Genomic DNA, 20,741 nt, shown 5'->3' with positions numbered 1-20,741 from the left:
TTCTCTCTTTTCCTCTCATTTTTATTTGTCAAAATTGTTTCTGTTCTGCGGTGTAAATTGAATAGACAACAGTCTAGCAAATTTCTTTATATTAAAAGTTTAGCCAATCTTCATCAATTTGGGACTTTAACTTTAACTTTAACACATACGCACACACATGCACAGCTCTCGCGTGCAGAAGGTAGGTTCCAGCAACAATGATTCGTCACAGGCTGGCCATTTCCTGTGGTCGATCATGAGCTGGTCCCTCCCATGCACACGAGGACAGCACATTCTAATTTTATTTATTTATCTTCTAGAAGCAAGTTGCATTTCTTTACCACTTGATTTGCATATTTTAACTTTAGTGTAACACAAATTGAGCTCTAGTCATTTGTAATTTGGGCATACAAACAGCATTGTCATACTTCTTGGATGGACAAGACTTCTAATAATCTAAAAAAATTCTAATAATCTGACAATGACATGTTTCTCTGTCATATGGGCATCTATTCTTTCTTTCTCTGTATGAGCATAAGCGGTCAAAGAGGAGGAAGCTTGTCATGCTAAAAATTTGGCTTTTCCTCTGCCCCTTCCTGCACCCTTTGATTGATATTGCTTTGCAGAACGACACACTCTTGCAAAGTGTCCTCGTTTCCCACAGTTCCAACAGTTGTCAGTATCTTGTGGGGGTTTTGAATTATATGGCGGCCTGCGACCTTGTTGGCCTCTACCTCTTCCTCTGCCTTGCTGGGACCCTTGGAAGAAGACTGTTGTATCTTCATCTAGTTCATCATCATCATTATCTAGATGAAATACATCAGAACTTTTGCCTTTTTTTATCACTTTTTCAGCATGTCTGGCCCATTGCATAGTTGTTGTCACACTTGCAACGTCCACTTCCACCAAATGTTTCTTCACCCAGTTGCCTATTTCAGGGCGGAAATTAGTGAGGAGCGCGTTTTTAAGCTGTTGTTGATAAGCACTCTCAGCTGTATCATTGAATGGGATGCCACTATGCACCCTGAATTCTTTTTCAAATCTCAAACGAAAATCATCAGTATCTTCCCCAGGCTTCTGTTTTATTCCTGCCAAATGACCATAATTCGCTCGTCTTTGAAATATAGTTCGCACTCTTTGCACAAGACCATTCCATTGTGCTGCATACTCCCCTCCCAATTGATTTTCCTCAATGGGATAGGGAAAAGGCCCTTGATTATTTCTACCTGTATAATTTCCTCTAACCTTCGCCCAGTCTTTTCCCAAGGAGGACATTGCAGCTTCTCCTGCCTCATGTCCATTCAGTCTATAGGAATGTATAATTCCGGCCATGTCCTCTGCCCATTTATCTGGGTCTTCAGCAACAGGGATAACCCCTTCAACTGCTTTTCTTGCCTCTTCCAAAGTCCATGGCCGGAAAACATATGTATGTGGGAGTTGGCCTTCCCCTACATTAGGGTTTGGCACCTGTATCATTGGGCATACATCAACCTTGTCTAAATTTTGAGAAAATCTAGCAGCAGTGGTCAAACTTCTTGTTTGTACAGGACTTCTACTAGCGTGACCCTGACTTCCTTTGCTGTTATATGGGGGGGGATGCAGGTTTGTTAAGCTTGGATACAAGTTTTGCGTACGAGCGGAAGGCCCCTCTTGCTCCTCTGCTCGAGCTGCCCCTTCAGCGTCGGCTGGAGCCGCAGCCGCAGCAGTGCGCCTGCGCACTGTGGCCTCATTGTCTTCCGGCCTGACAAACATAGTCTCAGCCTCATCACCTTTCATCTTTCTATCTTTTGTCTTTTGGATTTGTTCTCTTCTCTCTTGTGAAGCTTTTAACCAGATTTTAGCACAATCCAATTCTCTCTCTTTTCTTTTCTTTTTCAGCCCATTTTTCTTTTTATCCACACTCTCTTCCAAAACATCAACTACTATCTTCCACACTTCAACTCTCAACTTCCCTTCTACTCCATATTTTTTCTTCCACTTCGGCATATATTGCATACAATTAATAAATCTACTCGCCATGTACTTCTCATCTCCGTCAAGAGGTAGAGATTTACCGTTTTTATTTCCCATCTTAATTCTAGTAGTTTTAGGTTATATAATTTCTTTTTCTCAAAAATATTATTATTATTATTACTTATTTATTTCTTTTATGTCTTTGAGGATCCTCAATGCAGGTTTAAATTGACCTTTCAACAAATTACTAGCCTGTATTATTGCCGTGGATCAATGCTAGAACTGCTATTTAGTCAATTTATCCTACTAGTCACACACTCAATCACACAAACGCCAGCGCTTTTTTAGGCCTCATGGCTCGGACAAACCAAAGCCGTATCTCATAGCTCGGACAAACCAAAGCCGTATCTCATAGCTCGGATAAACCAAAGCCGTATCTCATAGCTCGGATACACCAAAGCCGTATCTCATAGCTCGGACAAACCAAAGCCGTATCTCATAGCTCGGATAAACCAAAGCCGTATCTCTCGTGCACACAACTTAAGGCCTTTAACTTACTTGTTCCCTTGGTTCGTTGCACTGCCGGGTCCCGTCAATCCACCTCTGTCAGACGAAGGCAGACCTAAGATGCTGGCCCAGCGAAGAATTCTCTTCCCAGGACTTTCTTCTCCAGGTCCTCCTAATGGACACTGGCTTGTCGACAATGCAGCACGTCCTCCTTCGTCAGCCAGATAGCGGGTATGAGGGTCCCGGGTTTCGGCACCAAAATGTTAGAGATTTGTTCACTCAAACAATATCTTGCAAGAACCACACGGAGACAAGTAAGTCCTTTTTGACACCTGCAGGTGGAGAGTTCACTCACTCCAGAATGAAGTCTGAACCCTTGTTCCTGCGAGGGGATATTTATTAAGAGAAACAGAGTGGGGGTTGAGAGTGGGCAAATGGCCGAAGCCCCTGGCTGATCAAAGCACAGCAGGGGGTCCTTCACGATGTTGTGTGAACAAAACAACTTTGATTGCTTCCTCTGCAGCTAGTCAATCAGTTCAAAAGATCTTAGCACTTTGTTCTACTACTTTTGTTAAGACAGGACAAGCGAGTTTAATTATTACAGGTTACATTCCAACATAATCATAGGATCAAACTAACCTGAAAACCCTAACACAGGGCATCTCTGCCGAGGAGGGCAATAGGTGTACGGTTTGACACTAGGACTGGGATTTTTATTGTGTGGTCTTGCCAGCAGAGCTTTACTGGTCTTGTGGAAGGGATCAGCTGTTTAATACCCTCGAACCCTATTGTCCGCACAAAATGACCGGACACGGGGAGATGTGTAGCGTCTTCGGGCCGGATACAAGTGAAAGCCGCTCCGCTGTCAACCATAGCTGTCAAAGGCTGATCATTTACTTTCACTGTTATTGTTGGCTCCTGTTCCGGACCTGACACTACCAGCTGACATCCCCCCTTAGGGCACTCTGGGCACCCCTAAAATCCAGGCTCCGGGCCCCCAAAGGGGTTTACCGGGCCCTGAGGCCTTTGGCCTCGTGGTTTGGTTCCTCCTCTGAAGCCACCTCCAGAGGAATTGTTATAGGGCCTATCACACTGGCGAGATATGTGGCCTGGTCGACCGCAATTATAGCACGCATTAGGTCTCTGTTGTAGGCCCCCCGGGAGATTAGGCCTTCCTGCCCGTTCTTTGTCTCCACGGGCCGTGGCTCCCCAGAGATGGGCCGGTCTGTTTCCCCATTGAGGGGCTGGGCTGAAGGGCACCGCCATGGCTGCTTGCGGAGTTAGGCCATGCGGGGACGTGGGCTGTAGAATGATTTGTTGCGGTGGAGCTTGCACCACGACTGTCTGCTTCTTTTCCTTTTTATTGTCCACGAGCTGCACTTGGTTCAGCCTCCTCACCACTTCTTGGTCCTGCTCCTTTTGAGCCATCTCCTTCTTGCGGAACCAATCGACTTGATGAGCGATGTGATCAGTGTAGACATTAGTCGTCATGCTTCCCAGTCCCACCACTTCAGCCAGTTTGCTCCTCACTTGCACGGGCAGGCCCTTTTGGATCTTATCCCGCAAGATAGATTTTTCCATTTGGGTTGTATCTGGATCATTTCCTGTGATGTGTCTCCAAGTCTGATATGCTCTTGCCACGTATGAGCGTGCGTTCTCTGTCAGTCCCAGGGGTTCGAGCACGATATTATCAGGGTTTACATTGGTCGGGTACGCTGCCTTCAGTGCTCCCCACATCTGGCCTCGGACTGCTGCAAACAGGTCAGAGTCATTTGCTGATGTTGTAGCAAAGCGATGTAACCCTGCTTTTCCCAAAATGTCTTTCATGGTATGGACTCCTACCACGTTAGCCAGAAGCCTCTTAATGTCTCCTACCGCGAACTGGGTTCCCACCATGCACTCCTCCAATTTGGATATCCAAGGGTGTGCTCCGTCTTGAATGGTGGGCAGCTTCTCAAGGATGGCTGACATGTCAGAATTCTGCCATGGTTTGTATTCCAGCTGTTGTCCTCTCACCAAAACTGGTAGGATTGTATTTGCCCGCCTTGATCTTTGTTCCTGGCTCAAAAGGGATGTTGGTATTTTGGATGCTTCTTTCTTCAGCTTGCGTTCAGCGACCTCCAACCTTTGCAATTGTTCCTCCAGCTCCTCTTGCTCCTTTGGTTCCACACTCCAGTCCAATTCCTCCAGGCATTGCTTTTTCCTGTTCTTAATGCTCATTAAGGCGGTTCTTCTCCAATCCTCCATGGGCGTGGGGGTGGAGCATGAGGTAGGCGTAGGATCCTTGTCGCCCCCGTCATCATCACTACTGTCGCTTCCACTGTCGGTACTACTAAAATATGTTCTTGTTCTAATCTTTTTCCCCGGAGTGCGTCCTTTTTCCTCCGCTTTTTTCAAAATGCTTTTGATTGTGGGGTCATAGCCCCCCGCTGCTCCTTCAGCATCACTCTGGCTGTCATACTGCAGCTCCTTTCTGGTGTAGTCCAAAGTGCCATGCTTTGCAAATCGTGTTTTATTTCTTTTGCGGGCAGGGCTAGGGTGCATGATGATGGTGGTCTTTGCTCTTCCTGTTTCGACAATGTCCTTATCCTCCGTCTCCAGCTGATAACTTCCTTCCTGGTTGATTATCGGAAGTTGTGGATATACATTTCCACGGTCTTCACTCACATCATACGGTGGGGGATTCTTAACAGGGGACACAATAGAAAAAGGCATGTTTGCTTTTTCCATTAGGTTCTTAGCTTCTTCCATATTTTTCTGCACTTCAGCTTTAATCTTCTCTTTTCTCTGTTGGAACTCTCGGTTCAATTTGAGTCCCTCTTCGTCAAATATTTTTAACAATCCCAATTCCCATTCTCTTTTTTCCTTCCTCTTTTCTCCTCTTTTTCCTTTTTTATGTCCTGCCTTGTATGCTGATACTAGTACACGTATAGTCTCAACTACTTCCCTGTTAAAAGTCCCTTCCACCGGCCAAGGCCTCTCGATGTCAGGCCATCTTTTATTCCATTTTTTGGATATTTCTTTAACCCCCTTAATGAGCGGGTAGTTTCTCCGCACTACCTTGATGGGGGTGGTCACCATTGGACTAGCATAGTTCCTTTCCCCCATTTTTTTTTTTTTTTTTTTTTTTTTGCAGATAACAATATCAATTAAACAATGCACATACGATTTTGCCAACCTCAGATGGACACCTTAAGACCGGCTGTCTCAATTGATATTCGATCCGGTGTATTCCGTCCGCGCTATTTCTGTACCCGCACTCAACTTATGTTGGAGATGACACCTTGTTTGAAAAACAATTGTTCACAAGTTTATGATGATCAGTCTGTAGTCAGTCTGCTATGCAATCCCTGTTCTCAGGTTAGAGTGAAATGCAAGAGTTTGTGGACAAAATCACACTGGCCTTAAGAATTTGAATGCGACGCTCCACGAAGCTCTTCTCCAGACGACTTGGAAGTTCAGTCTGTGTCTCTTTGTCCCCCTGGAGAAACGGATGTATCCGCCGTCTCAGGTTTTTTATGTAAACAGAAAATCAGAAGTATTGAGGAGAGCCCCAGAGAGCAATATCAATAATTGGTTTTTAATTTTATCATTCTGTCTTTAATTTAAATTAACAAGTCGGGCTTTTCTGCAACTCCAATTTCTCATTGCTCCCAGAGGGTCTAGGGGGCGCCAGCTGACCCTCGTATTATTTATGAGGGGCCACACTCTTTCTTGAGATGCATACATGCTCATCTATATTAGTGTCGTTAGGTAGCATTCCCGTGCTTCTTGTTTCTTGTTAGACAGCTGTGGCACATTAATTCTCCTGGGTTTCAGTTACCTCAGGACCTCCACAGTTGGTCATGCATTCTTTTGCTCCTTCAGCATGCCGTCCCCCATCATCCTGTCACATTTTCTCGCTACCAGCAAGGTAGGCCCCAAAATGGGCACAACTCTGGCCCCACGCCCCGCCCCCACGTCACCCACACGGGGAGTGCCTAGCCTTGAAACACGGTGGGCAGGTACAGGTTGGCCACTCCCTGTCCCGCCCCCGAAGCCAGATTCCCCTCCCCGAGCGGGCACCGCAGGCGGGCACGCGCCCCAGAGCACCGAGAAGCACACTATCCTATCCATTCCATTCGTTTCTTCTACAAGCACGCTCACTCACTCGCACTCAAGAGCACACACACACTCACTCACGATTGCGCAAACGCGCACACCCGCACACACGCACGCTCACACACACACACCCATGGGTACACTCACACACACACACACACACACACACACACACACACACACACACACACACACACACACACACACACACAGGGATCCCACACGCGCGCGCAGACACTCACAAACAAAGAAGACAGAGCAGGATTCGAATCCATTCCACGTTTTGCTGTTTGCCAACTGCGGCTATGCAGTTTGGTGTTTAACAGTGCAGATATGCACTGACAAATACGCACGTCTTACTTAACTTTCGTTTCGTTTCGTTTCTAGTAGCGCTTTATATTTTCCCCTTTATTTTCTGCAGAATTTAACTTAAGTGTGCACACAAATTACTTTTTTCCCAAGGTATACCAATCCTTGCACTCCGAGGCCTCATTGCCACGTTTTCCCTTTTTCACACAGAGGGATTTCCTATACACACACAATGCCGTCCAGCACCTATTTCCCAAACGCGGTCTGTACAGGCTCAAATTTATCAAACTTTGACAGATGTGTATGCTATTATGACACGTCCCCATAGAGGAATCGAACCGCAAGCAGATCATATCAGCTTAATCAATATTCAAGAACCGCCAGTCCTTTTAAGTTTTACCTGGGGGCCTCTTACACCAGCATTTAAATTGATAAGCCTTATAACTCACATACACCTCTAACTCGATCAGTGCCCAAACGACGTGGCTTCGCGCGCATCATTCTCTTCGGCCCACAGGTCCCTGACCTGGCCGGATATTTCCTCCATCCACTCCCACGGTACGGATGCCAAGGTTGCGCTCGTTCCTATTGGCCAAACGCGGTCGACGCAACCTCCCTTTTGCGTTGGACTTTGGCAGAGACTAGCACAACCACCGAACATCTCGACAATCGCACTTGGCGCTTGCAGTGTCCCGGCTTGCCCCAGGAATGTCCGTCTGGGAGCTAGATGGTGTGGGTTATCTCTTGTCACAACATAATTCAATCGTACCCGTGTTTCCGCCACAATCACACAGCTAAAATTTCGATCCTCCGCCGGACCATTGAAACGACTAATTTCCACGTCCACGTTTTATGGGACTTCCTACTATTTTCTTCTCGTGACAGCCGACCAGCGTTGTTCTCGACAACCTGTCCTGTTTCACATTCGCCCTCCCTGGAGCGTTTATTTCTTCTCGTTTATCATTCTCACCAGACATGTCATTCATACAATTCCCAAAACGTTTTGTTACTGTTCCCTTTTTATTTATTGTTTTTTATTTATTTTCCTGTTTTTATTTTACTTTTCTTTCGCTGTCTCTATTTGGGGCCACTCCCCCTTCAAAAGTCGCATTATGACGGCTTTTGACTAGGAGAGACAATTTTCCCTGGAGCCCGCCGTGGCCCCCTCAGATCCGTTTAACTGTCCTCCGTGCGGGGGACAACGCTCCCTCCCCCCCTTTCCAAGAGCGAGCATGCTGCGGTGACTTTGAGTGCAAGCAACTCACCTCAAAACAAGTTGTCGGCTGGCCGCTGGATGCTCGCGGAGAGAGCGGACGGGACGGTCCCCTGGAGAACACGAATCCTGTTCGTGACGCCAAAAATGTGGTATATGGTTTTTTCTGCTTCGCTGGTCTTCAAAAAACACTCGGTGATCGGTGGCTGTTTCCCGACGAATGAGCACTTCAGGGACCACGGCTGATTGGGAAAAGATTTTATTTAACCGATGTCAGAGTGAAGTCTTTCCAAAAAGTTGAGTGGCCCAAGGCATGGATGTAAAAAAGCCCCCCACCCCTGTCAGGCCCGTATCTTTTATACCTGGCAAGGAGCTGATGTCATGGCTTTGTGCACCAGCTGTGGTTTTCAATCTACTAGTTTACTTCAGTCCTAAAAAGGAGATCTTGACCAGCGCTGTTGGTGATGGACGACAACAGCCACTTTACCTTATTATAGGATTGCACACATTGCTGAAACTGAATTCTCCCTGACCAGCAAATATAGAATAGAACCGTGTCACTGACGCCAGGTGGACATTCTAAGGCCACCTACAGGAATAGAGAGGGAATTCCAAATTACACTTCAAGGCTCTGCGAACTCCTCCGCGGTGCTTATAAACAGCCAATCCGCTAGAAGGGAGCTTATTTCAGCAACTTGGCGCGTGCGCACGGCCTCCCGGTGGAACCGGGAAGCGTGCGCGAGTGTGCTGGCCGCTGGAAGTGTAATGAGGCTCTGCGATCTCCTCCGCGGTGCTTATAAACAGCCAATCCGCTAGAAGGGAGCTTATTTCGGCCACCTGGCGCGTGCGCACGGCCTCCCTGTGGAACCGGGAAGCGTGCACGAGTGTGCTGGCTGCTGGAAGTGCAATGAGGCTCCGCAATCTCCTCCGCGGTGCTTATAAACAGCCGGTCCGCTAGGCGGGAGCTTATTTCGGCCACTTGGTGCGTGCGCACGGCCTCCCGGTGGAACCGGGAATCGTGCGCGAGTGTGCTGGCCGCTGGAAGTGCAATCAGGCTCCGCGATCTCCTACGCGGTGCTTATAAACGGCCGATCCGCTAGGCCGGAGCTTATTTCGGCCACTTGGCGCGTGCGCACGGCCTGCCGGTTGCTCCGGGCGGCGTGCGCGAGTGTGCTGGCCGCTGGAAGTGCAATCAGGCTCCGCAATCAACTCCAAGGTGCTTATAAACAGCCGATCCGCTAGGCGGGAGCTTATTTCGGCCACTTTGCGCGGGCGCACGGCCTCCCGGTGGAGCCGGGCGGCGTGCGCGAATGTGCTTGCCGCTGGAAGTGCAATGAGGCTCCGCAATTTCCTCCGCGGTGCTTATAAACTGCCGATCCGCTAGGCGGGAGCTTATTTCGGCCACGGCGCGTGCGCACGGCCTTCCGGTGGAGCCGGGCGGTGTGCGCGAGTGCGCTGGCCACTGGAAGTGCAATGAGCCTCTGCGATCTCCTCCGCGGTGCTTATAAACAGCCAATCCGCTAGAAGGGAGCTTATTTCGGCCACCTGGCGCGTGCGCACGGCCTCCCGGTGGAACCGGGAAGCGTGCGCGAGTGTGGTGGCCGCTGGAAGTGCAATGAGGCTCCGCAATCTCCTCTGCGGTGCTTATAAACAGCCGATCCGCTAGGCGGGAGCTTATTTCGGCCACTTGGCTCGTGCGCACGGCCTCAAGGTGGAATCGGGCGACGTGTGCGAGTGTGCTGGCGGCTGGAAGTGCAATGAGGCTCTGCGGTCTCCTCTGCGGTGCTTATACAGCCGGTCCACTAGGCGGGAGCTTATTTCGGCCACTTTGTGCGTGCGCACGGCCTCCCGGTGGAACCGGGAAGCGTGCGCGAGTGTGCTGGCCGCTGGAAGTGCAATGAGGCTCCGCGATCTCCTCCGCGGTGCTTATAAACAGCCAATCCGCTAGGCGGGAGCTTATTTCGGCCACTAGGCGCATGCGCACGGCCTCCCGGTTGTTCCGGGCGGCGTGCGCGAGTGTGCTGGCCGCTGGAAGTGCAATGAAGCTCTGCGATCTCCTCCGCGGTGCTTATAAACAGCCGCTCCGAGAGGCGGGAGCTTATTTCGGCCACTTGGCGCATGCGCACGTCCTCCCGGTTGTTCCGGGCGGCGTGCACGAGTGTGCTGGCTTCTGGAAGTGCAATGAGGCTCCGCAATCTCCTCCGCGGTGCTTATAAACAGCCAATCCGCTAGGCGGGAGCTTATTTCGGCCACTAGGCGCATGCGCAAGGCCTCCCGGTTGTTCCGGGCGGCGTGCGCGAGTGTGCTGGCCGCTGGAAGTACAATGAAGCTCTGCGATCTCCTCCGCGGTGCTTATAAACAGCCGCTCCGAGAGGCGGGAGCTTATTTCGGCCACTTGGCGCATGCGCACGTCCTCCCGGTTGTTCCGGGCGGCGTGCGCGAGTGTGCTTGCCGCTGGAAGTGCAATGAGGCTCCGCGATCTCCTCCGCGGTGCTTATAAACAGCCGATCCGCTAGGCGGGAGCTTATTTCGTCCACGGCGCGTGCGCACGGCCTCCCGGTGGAGCCGGGCGGTGTGCGCGAGTGTGCTGGCCGCTGGAAGTGTAATGAGGCTCTGCGATCTCCTCCGCGGTGCTTATAAACAGCCAATCCGCTAGAAGGGAGCTTATTTCGGCCACCTGGCGCGTGCGCACGGCCTCTCTGTGGAACCGGGAAGCGTGCACGAGTGTGCTGGCTGCTGGAAGTGCAATGAGGCTCCGCAATCTCCTACGCGGTGCTTATAAACAGCCGATCCGCTCGGCGGGAGCTTATTTCGGCCACTTGGCGCATGCGCACGTCCTCCCGGTTGTTCCGGGCGGCGTGCGCGAGTGTGCTTGCCGCTGGAAGTGCAATGAGGCTCCGCGATCTCCCCCGCGGTGCTTATAAACAGCCGATTTGCTAGGTGGGAGCTTATTTCGGCCACGGCGCGTGCGCACGGCCTCCCGGTGGAGCCGGGCGGTGTGCGCGAGTGTGCTGGTCGCTGGAAGTGTAATGAGGCTCTGCGATCTCCTCCGCGGTGCTTATAAACAGCCAATCCGCTAGAAGGGAGCTTATTTCGGCCACCTGGCGCGTGCGCACGGCCTCCCTGTGGAACCGGGAAGCGTGCACGAGTGTGCTGGCCGCTGGAAGTGCAATGAGGCTCCGCAATCTCCTCCGCGGTGCTTATAAACAGCCGATCCGCAAGGCGGGAGCTTATTTCGACCATTTGGCTAGTGCGCACGGCCTCCCGGTTGTTCCGGGCGGCGTGCGCGAGTGTGCTTGCCGCTGGAAGTGCAATGAGGCTCCGCGATCTCCTCCGCGGTGCTTATAAACAGCCGATCCGATAGGCGGGAGCTTATTTCGGCCACTTGGCGCGTGCGCACGGCCTCCCGGTGGAACCGGGTGGCGTGCGCGAGTGTGCTGGCCACTGGAAGTGCAATGAGGCTCTGCAGTCTCCTCCGCGGTGCTCATAAACAGCCGATCCGCTAGGCGGGAGCTTATTTCGGCCACTTGGCGCATGTACACGGCCTCCCGGTTATTCCGGGCGGCGTGCGCGAGTGTGCTTGCCGCTGGAAGTGCAATGAGGCTCCGCGATCTCCTCCGCGGTGCTTATAAACAGCCGATCCGCTAGGCGGGAATTTATTTCGGCCACTTGGCGAGTGCGCACGGCCTTCCGGTGGAGTTGGGCGGCGTGTGCGAGTGTGCTTGCCGCTGGAAGTGCAATGAGGCTCTGCGATCTCCTCCGCGGTGCTTATAAACAGCCGCTCCGCTAGGCGGGAGCTTATTTCGGCCACTTGGCGCATGCGCACGTCCTCCCGGTTGTTCCGGGCGGCGTGCACGAGTGTGCTTGCCGCTGGAAGTGCAATGAGGCTCCGCGATCTCCTCCGCGGTGTTTATAAACAGCCGATCCGCTAGGCGGGAGCTTATTTCGGCCACGGCTCGTGCGCACGGCCTCCCGGTTGAGCCGGGCGATGTGCGTGAGTGTGCTGGCCGCTGGAAGTGCAATGAGGCTCTGCGATCTCCTCCGCGGTGCTTATAAACAGCCAATCCGCTAGAAGGGAGCTTATTTCGGCCACCTGGCGCGTGCGCACGGCCTCCCGGTGGAACCGGGAAGCGTGCGCGAGTGTTCTGGCCGCTGGAAGTGCAATGAGGCTCCGCAATCTCCTCCGCGGTGCTTATAAACAGCCGATCCGCTAGGCGGGAGCTTATTTCGGCCACTTGGCTCGTGCGCACGGCCTCAAGGTGGAATCGGGCGACGTGTGCGAGTGTGCTGGAGGCTGGAAGTGCAATGAGGCTCTGCGGTCTCCTCCGCGGTGCTTATAAACAGCCGGTCCGCTAGGCGGGAGCTTAATTCGGCCACTTAGCGCATGCGCACGACCTCCCGGTTGTTCCGGGCGGCGTGCGCGAGTATGCTTGCCGCTGGAAGTGCAATGAGGCTCCGCGATCTCCTCCGCGGTGCTTATAAACAGCCGATCCGCTAGGCGGGAGCTTAATTCGGCCACTTAGCGCATGCGCACGACCTCCCGGTTGTTCCGGGCGGCGTGCGCGAGTATGCTTGCCGCTGGAAGTGCAATGAGGCTCCGCGATCTCCTCCGCGGTGCTTATAAACAGCTGATCCGCTAGGCGGGAATTTATTTCGGCCACTTGGCGAGTGCGCATGGCCTTCCGGTGGAGTTGGGCGGCGTGTGCGAGTGTGCTTGCCGCTGGAAGTGCAATGAGGCTCTGCGATCTCCTCCGCGGTGCTTATAAACAGCCGCTCCGCTAGGCAGGAGCTTATTTCGGCCACTTGGCGCATGCGCACGTCCTCCCGGTTGTTCCGGGCGGCGTGCACGAGTGTGCTTGCCGCTGGAAGTGCAATGAGGCTCCGCGATCTCCTCCGCGGTGTTTATAAACAGCCGATCCGCTAGGCGGGAGCTTATTTCGGCCACGGCGCGTGCGCACGGCCTCCCGGTGGAGCCGGGCGGTGTGCGCGAGTGTGCTGGCCGCTGGGAGTGCAATGAGGCTCTGCGATCTCCTCCGCGGTGCTTATAAACAGCCAATCCGCTAGAAGGGAGCTTACGTATTTCAGCCACCTGGCGCGTGCGCACGGCCTCCCGGTGGAACCGGGAAGCGTGCGCGAGTGTGCTGACCGCTGGAAGTGCAATGAGGCTCCGCAATCTCCTCCGCGGTGCTTATAAACAGCCGATCCGCTAGGCGGGAGCTTATTTCGGCCACTTGGCTCGTGCGCACGGCCTCAAGGTGGAATCGGGCGGCGTGTGCGAGTGTGCTGGCCGCTGGAAGTGCAATGAGGCTCTGCGGTCTCCTCCGCGGTGCTTATAAACAGCCGGTCCGCTAGGCGGGAGCTTATTTCGGCCACTTGGTGCGTGCGCACGGCCTCCCGGTGGAACCGGGAAGCGTGCGCGAGTGTGCTGGCCGCTGGAAGTGCAATGAGGCTCCGCTATCTCCTCCGCGGTGCTTATAAACAGCCGATCCGCTAGGCGGGATCTTATTTCGGCCACTTAGCGCATGCGCACGGCCTCCCGGTTGTTCCGGGCGGCGTGCGCGAGTATGCTTGCCGCTGGAAGTGCAATGAAGCTCTGCGATCTCCTCCGCGGTGCTTATAAACAGCCGCTCCGAGAGGCGGGAGCTTATTTCGGCCACTTGGCGCATGCGCACGTCCTCCCGGTTGTTCCGGGCGGCGTGCACGAGTGTGCTGGCTGCGTGAAGTGCAATGAGGCTCCGCAATCTCCTCCGCGGTGCTTATAAACAGCCAATCCGCTAGGCGGGAGCTTATTTCGGCCACGGCGCGTGCGCACGGCCTCCCGGTGGAGCCGGGCGGTGTGCGCGAGTGTGCTGGCCGCTGGAAGTGCAATGAGGCTCCGCGATCTACTCCGCGGTGCTTATAAACAGCCGATCCGATAGGCTGGAGCTTATTTCGGCCACTTGGCGCGTGCGCACGGCCTCCCGGTGGAACCGGGTGGCGTGCACGAGTGTGCTGGCCACTGGAAGTGTAATGAGGCTCTGCAGTCTCCTCCGCGGTGCTCATAAACAGCCGATCCGCTAGGCGGGAGCTTATTTCGGCCACTTGGCGCATGCACACGGCCTCCGGGTTGTTCCGGGCGGCGTGCGCGAGTGTGCTTGCCGCTGGAAGTGCAATGAGGCTCCGCGATCTCCTCCGCGGTGCTTATAAACAGCCGATCCGCGAGGCGGGAATTTATTTCGGCCACTTGGCGAGTGCGCACGGCCTTCCGGTGGAGTTGGGCGGTGTGTGCGAGTGTGCTTGCCGCTGGAAGTGCAATGAGGCTCTGCGATCTCCTCCGCGGTGCTTATAAACAGCCGCTCCGCTAGGCGGGAGCTTATTTCGGCCACTTGGCGCATGCGCATGTCCTCCCGGTTGTTCCGGGCGGCGTGCACGAGTGTGCTTGCCGCTGGAAGTGCAATGAGGCTCCGCGATCTCCTCCGCGGTGCTTATAAACAGCCGATCCGCTAGGCGGGAGCTTATTTCGGCCACGGCTCGTGCGCACGGCCTCCCGGTTGAGCCGGGCGATGTGCGTGAGTGTGCTGGCCGCTGGAAGTGCAATGAGGCTCTGCGATCTCCTCCGCGGTGCTTATAAACAGCCAATCCGCTAGAAGGGAGCTTATTTCGGCCACCTGGCGCGTGCGCACGGCCTCCCGGTGGAACCGGGAAGCGTGCGCGAGTGTGCTGGCCGCTGGAAGTGCAATGAGGCTCCGCAATCTCCTCCGCGGTGCTTATAAACAGCCGATCCGCTAGGCGGGAGCTTATTTCGGCCACTTGGCTCATGCGCACGGCCTCAAGGTGGAATCGGGCGACGTGTGCGAGTGTGCTGGCGGCTGGAAGTGCAATGAGGCTCTGCGGTCTCCTCCGCGGTGCTTATAAACAGCCGGTCCGCTAGGCGGGAGCTTAATTCGGCCACTTAGCGCATGCGCACGACCTCCCGGTTGTTCCGGGCGGCGTGCGCGAGTATGCTTGCCGCTGGAAGTGCAATGAGGCTCCGCGATCTCCTCCGCGGTGCTTATAAACAGCCGATCCGCTAGGCGGGAGCTTAATTCGGCCACTTGGTGCGTGCGCACGGCCTCCCGATGGAGCCGGGCGGCGTGTGCGAATGTCCTGGATGCTGGAAGTGCAATGAGGCTCTGCGATCTCCTCCGCGGTTCTGAAAAAGAGCCGATCCGCTAGGAGCGATCTTATTTAGGCCACTTGGCGCGTGCGCACGGCATCCCGGTTGTTCCGGGCGGCGTGCGCGAGTGTGCTTGCCGCTGGAAGTGCAATGAGGCTCCGCAATCTCCCCCGCGGTGCTTATAAACAGCCGATTTGCTAGGTGGGAGCTTATTTCGGCCACTTGGCGCGTGCGCACGGCCTCCCGGTGGAACCGGGAAGCGTGCGCGAGTGTGCTGGCCGCTGGAAGTGCAATGGGGCTCTGCGATCTCCTCCGCAGTGCTTATAAACAGCCAATCCGCTAGAAGGGAGCTTATTTCGGCCACCTGGCGCGTGCGCACGGCCTCCCTGTGGAACCGGGAAGCGTGCACGAGTGTGCTGGCAGCTGGAAGTGCAATGAGGCTCCGCAATCTCCTCCGCGGTGCTTATAAACAGCCGATCCGCAAGGCGGGAGCTTATTTCGGCCATTTGGCTAGTGCGCACGGCCTCCCGGTTGTTCCGGGCGGCGTGCGCGAGTGTGCTTGCCGCTGGAAGTGCAATGAGGCTCCGCGATCTCCTCCGCGGTGCTTATAAACAGCCGATCCGCTAGGCGGGAATTTATTTCGGCCACTTGGCGAGTGCTAATGGCCTTCCGGTGGAGTTGGGCGGCGTGTGCGAGTGTGCTTGCCGCTGGAAGTGCAATGAGGCTCTGCGATCTCCTCCGCGGTGCTTATAAACAGCCGCTCCGCTAGGCGGGATCTTATTTCGGCCACTTGGCGCATGCGCACGTCCTCCCGGTTTTTCCGGGCGGCGTGCGCGAGTGTGCTTGCCGCTGGAAGTGCAATGAAGCTCCGCGATCTCCTCCGCGGTGCTTATAAACAGCCGATCCGCTAGGCGGGAGCTTATTTCGGCCACTTGGCGCGTGCGCACGGCCTTCCGGTGGAGTTGGGCGGCGTGTGCGAGTGTGCTTGCCGCTGGAAGTGCAATGAGGCTCCGCGATCTCCTCCGCGGTGCTTATAAACAGCCGCTCCGCTAGGCGGGAGATTATTTCGGCCACTTGGCGCATGCGCACGTCCTCCCGGTTGTTCCGGGTGGCGTGCGCGAGTGTGCTTGCCGCTGGAAATGCAATGAGGCTCCGCGATCTCTTCCGCGGTGCTTATAAACAGCTGATCCGCTAGGCGGGAGCTTATTTCGGCCACGGCGCGTGCGCACGGCCTCCCGGTGGAGCCGGGCGGTGTGCGCGAGTGTGCTGACCGCTGGAAGTGCAATGAGGCTCCGCAATCTCCTCCGCGGTGCTTATAAACAGCCAATCCGCTAGGCGGGAGCTTATTTCGGCCACTTGGCTCGTGCGCACGGCCTCAAGGTGGAATCGGGCGGCGTGTGCGAGTGTGCTGGCCGCTGGAAGTGCAATGAGGCTCTGCGGTCTCCTCCGCGGTGCTTATAAACAGCCGGTCCGCTAGGCGGGAGCTTATTTCGGCCACTTGGTGCGTGCGCACGGCCTCCCGGTGGAACCGGGAAGCGTGCGCGAGTGTGCTGGCCGCTGGAAGTGCAATGAGGCTCTGCGGTCTCCTCCGCGGTGCTTATAAACAGCCGGTCCGCTAGGCGGGAGCTTATTTCGGCCACTTGGTGCGTGCGCACGGCCTCCCGGTGGAACCGGGAAGCGTGCGCGAGTGTGCTGGCCGCTGGAAGTGCAATGAGGCTCCGCTATCTCCTCCGCGGTGCTTATAAACAGCCGATCCGCTAGGCGGGATCTTATTTCGGCCACTTAGCGCATGCGCACGGCCTCCCGGTTGTTCTAGGCGGCGTGCGCGAGTATGCTTGCCGCTGGAAGTGCAATGAGGCTCCGCGATCTCCTCCGCGGTGCTTATAAACAGCCGATCCACTCGGCGGGAGCTTATTTCGGGCACTTGGCGCGTGCGCACGGCCTCCCGGTGGAACCGGGTGGTGTGCGCGAGTGTGCTGGCCGCTGGAAGTGCAATGAGGCTCTGCAGTCTCCTCCGCGGAGCTCATAAACAGCCGATCCGCTAGGCGGGAGCTTATTTCGGCCATTTGGCGCGTGCGCACGGCCTCCCGGTGGAACCGGGAAGCGTGCGCAAGTGTGCTGGCCGCTGGAAGTGCAATGAGGCTCCGCAGTCTCCTCCGCAGTACTTATAAACAGCCGATCCGCTAGGCGGGAGCTTATTTCGGCCACTTCGCGCGTGCGCACGGCCTCCCGGTGGAACCGGGTGGCGTGCGCGAGTGTGCTGGCCGCTGGAAGTACAATGAGGCTCTGCGGTCTCCTCCGGGGTGCTTATAAACAGCCGGTCCGCTAGGCGGGAGCTTATTTCGGCCACTTGGTGCGTGTGCACGGCCTCCTGGTTGAGTCGGGTGGCGTGCGCGAGTGTGCTGGCCGCTGGAAGTCAAATGAGGCTCCGCAATCTCATTGGCGGTGCTTATAAACAGCCGATCCGCTATGCGGGAGCTTATTTCGGCCACTTGGCGCATGCGCACGGCCTCCCGGTTGTTCCGGGCGGCGTTCACGAGTGTGCTGGCCGCTGGAAGTCAAATGAGGCTCCGCGATCTCCTCCGCGGTGCTTATAAACAGCCGATCGGCTAGGCGGGAGCTTATTTAGGCCACTTGGCGCGTAAGCACGGCCTCCCGGTTGTTCTGGGCGGCGTGCGCGAGTGTGCTGGCCGCTACCAGTCGAATGAGGCTCCGCGATCTCCTCCGCGGTGCTTGTAAACTGCCGATCCGCGCGGCTCGGAGCTATGTCCGGCTAGCCGGTGCTTGCACACGGCCTCCCGGTGGTCCCGCTCGCTTCCACTAACCGTTAAAAAAATGTCAAGTGAGCCTACCTTAAGAGAGTTAGAGTTACTCCTGCCGTTTGCCCGCGCAAAGTGTCATCGAACGCGGAGCAATGCAAGTGTGCTATAGGTGCGAGAAGTGGTTTAATTTCTCGCCATGTCCGTCAGAGGGAGGTATTTCCCCGCTCCAACGGCACCGGCAGCTTCGGAACGTCTCCCCGAGCGGATGGAAGTCCGCGCGGGAGGAGAAGCGCGCTTTGCAAGGTACCGGATGAAGCTGGTCGGTCACCGGCGGCGCGCGCGACTGTGCTGGCCGCTGGAAGTGGAATGAGGCTCCGCGATCTCCTCCGCGGTGCTTATAAACATCCGATACGCTCGGCGGGAGCTATTTTCGGCCACTTGGCGCATGTGCACGGCCTCCCGGTTGTTCCGGGCGGCGTGCGCGAGTGTGCTGGCCGCTGGAAGTGCAATGAGGCTCCGTGATCTCCTCTGCGGTGCTTATAAACAGCCAATCCGCTAGGCGGGAGCTGATTTCGGCCACTTAGCGCGTGCGCACGGCCTCCCGGTTTCTCCGGGCGGCGTGTGCGAGTGTGCTGGCCGCTGGAAGTCAAATGAGGCTCCGCAATCTCATCGGCGGTGCTTATAAACAGCCGACCCGCTCGGCGGGAGCTTGTTTCAGCCACTTGGTGCATGCGCACGGCCTCCCGGTTGTTCCGGGCGGCGTGCGCGAGTGTGCTGGCCACTGGAAGTGCAATGAGGCTCCGCGATTTCCTCCGCGGTGCTTATAAACAGCCGATCCGCTAGGCGGTAGCTTATTTTGGCCACTTGGCGCGTGCGCACGGCCTCCGAGTTGTTCCGGGCGGCGTGCGAGAGAGTGCTGGCCGCTGGAAGTGCAATGAGGCTCCTCGATCTCCTCCGCGGTTCTTATAAACATCCGATACGCTCGGAGGGAGCAATTTTCGGCCACTTGGCGCATGTGCACGGTCTCCCGGTATTTCCGGGCGTAGTGCGCGAGTGTGCCGGCCGCTGGAAGTCAAATGAGGCTCCGCAATATCCTCGGCGGTGCTTATAAACAGCCGATCTGCTAGGTGGGAGATTATTTCGGCCACTTGGTGCTCTAATTTCTCTAATTCTCACTTTCTCGCTCTTGGCTAGAATAAAAATGGCGCAGAGAGGCAACTTTTCCAACCTGGTTAGGACCATCTTTTTCTCTCTCTCTCTCTCTCTCTCTCTCTCTCTCTCTCTCTCTCTCTCTCTCTCTCTCTCTCTCTCTCTCATTCTCTCGTTCTCTCTCTCTCATTTCTCGTTCTCTCTCTTTCTCTCTCCCTCTCTCTCTCTTGCTCTCTCTCTCTCTCTCTCTCTCTCTTTCTCTCTTTATCTCTAACCCTAACCCTAACCCCTCTCTCTCTCTCTCTCTCTCTCTCTCTCTATCTCTATCTCTTGCTCTCTCGCTCTCTCTATCTCTCTCTCTCTCTTTTCTCTCTCACTCTCTCTCTCTCTCTCTCGCTCTCTCTCTCTCTTTCTCTCTAACCCTGACCCTGACCCTAACCCTAACCTCTCTCTCTCTCTCTTGCTCTCTCGTTCCCTCGTTCTCTCTCTCTTTCTCTCTCTCTCTCTCTCTCTCTCTCTCTCTCTCTCTTTCGCTCTCTCTCTCTCTCTCTCTCTCGCTCTCTCGTTTTCTCTTTCTCTCTCGCTCTCCCTCTCTCTCTCTCTCTCTCTTTTTTTTAATTTTGACCAAAATAAAAAAGAAAAGTCTAAACTTTAATCAGACTCTATTCTTAACTCGAACAAAATTCTAGGGGAGTTTTCTTTCCAGATTAAAAGAGAAGATAGAGGCCGGGAGAGTACACATGAGGGCGCCATAGACACATAAAATAGCTGTCTTGCAAACAGGGCTTAGTTGGATAGAATCACTAATTGGTTATTATTATCTTTTAAATGTAGAAATAAATAAGTGGGGAAAACGCTAATAGATATTATTAAATTGTTTGTTAAAATTTTGTTTGATTTTGATCGCTTTTGGGGTGGATATGGTAATAAATACGCTCGGTGACAGTTGGTTGCCATGACAATGTAAGCGTCATCACGGATACTTCCGGCTTGGCTAACGTTTACTAGCCACTTGACGCGCACGGCTATTTCGGTTTAATTGCACGGTTTTATTATTGTGGTGGGCGAGTGGATTTACGGACAATAGTGACCGGGTAGTGCGAGTTAACAAGAGCAATCGAAATGTATTCTGTTATTATCACTGGGATGGGTAATTTTAATAATATTATCGATTAACGGGGTCCACTATGACATTTTGCAGGGGTTATAGATACTTGTGGGTTGCTCGTGCAAGCGCTTGTGGGTACTTCCGGGTTGCTAATGCTCATGACGTTAGCGGCGGTACGGCAAAAAAGAAAAGAGAAGAAGAAGGAGGAAGAGCGATTTCGTCCCAAATATGCGATCTTATTAATGTTAGCAATTGAATTTACGGATAAATGGGACCGGTTAACACATTTGAATAATACCAATGACCTTAATGGAAGTTTATTCGCTTTTTAACACTTTGTGGTTTTTAGTTTTGGAAAATATTTGTGGTACGGAAGCCGTTGGGATACTTGGCAAGGGCTTTGAGTACTTCCGGCTTGCTAATGCTAAATAGCCGCGATTTGGGTTAATCGATTTGTTTCCAAATATGTTGTTGCGAATTAAATTTGCGGTTGCAGGGGAACAGTTAACACAATTAAATGGCACA

At 54.4% G+C, this 20,741-nt stretch overlaps 2 protein-coding genes across 2 annotated transcripts in view; one reads left to right on the top strand and one right to left on the bottom strand.

Moving 5' to 3' along the window:
* The window catches only part of LOC148390115 (uncharacterized), a 99,051-nt gene that overhangs the window by 56,928 nt on the left and 21,382 nt on the right, over nucleotides 1-20,741 (top strand). The gene's annotated exons all lie outside the window — the stretch shown is intronic.
* LOC148390116 (uncharacterized) lies at nucleotides 3,102-5,440 on the bottom strand. Its single transcript, XM_088392472.1, has one exon. It carries the CDS (start codon nucleotides 5,188-5,190, stop codon nucleotides 3,415-3,417), a length of 1,776 nt encoding a protein of 591 aa, XP_088248598.1. The 5' UTR covers nucleotides 5,191-5,440; the 3' UTR covers nucleotides 3,102-3,414.

Source organism: Syngnathus floridae, chromosome 12, assembly GCF_059516105.1.
Source record: "Syngnathus floridae isolate MCC-2025c chromosome 12, RoL_Sflo_1.0, whole genome shotgun sequence".
Lineage (NCBI taxonomy): Eukaryota > Metazoa > Chordata > Actinopteri > Syngnathiformes > Syngnathidae > Syngnathus > Syngnathus floridae.
Note: the sequence above shows the minus strand (reverse complement) of the source record. Positions and strands in the feature narration are given on the sequence as shown.

What these genes read in the sequence shown, in the direction of transcription:
- LOC148390116 (XM_088392472.1), bottom strand. Translation starts at nt 5,190, where the DNA reads ATGGAAGAAGCTAAGAACCTAATGGAAAAAGCAAACATGCCTTTTTCT.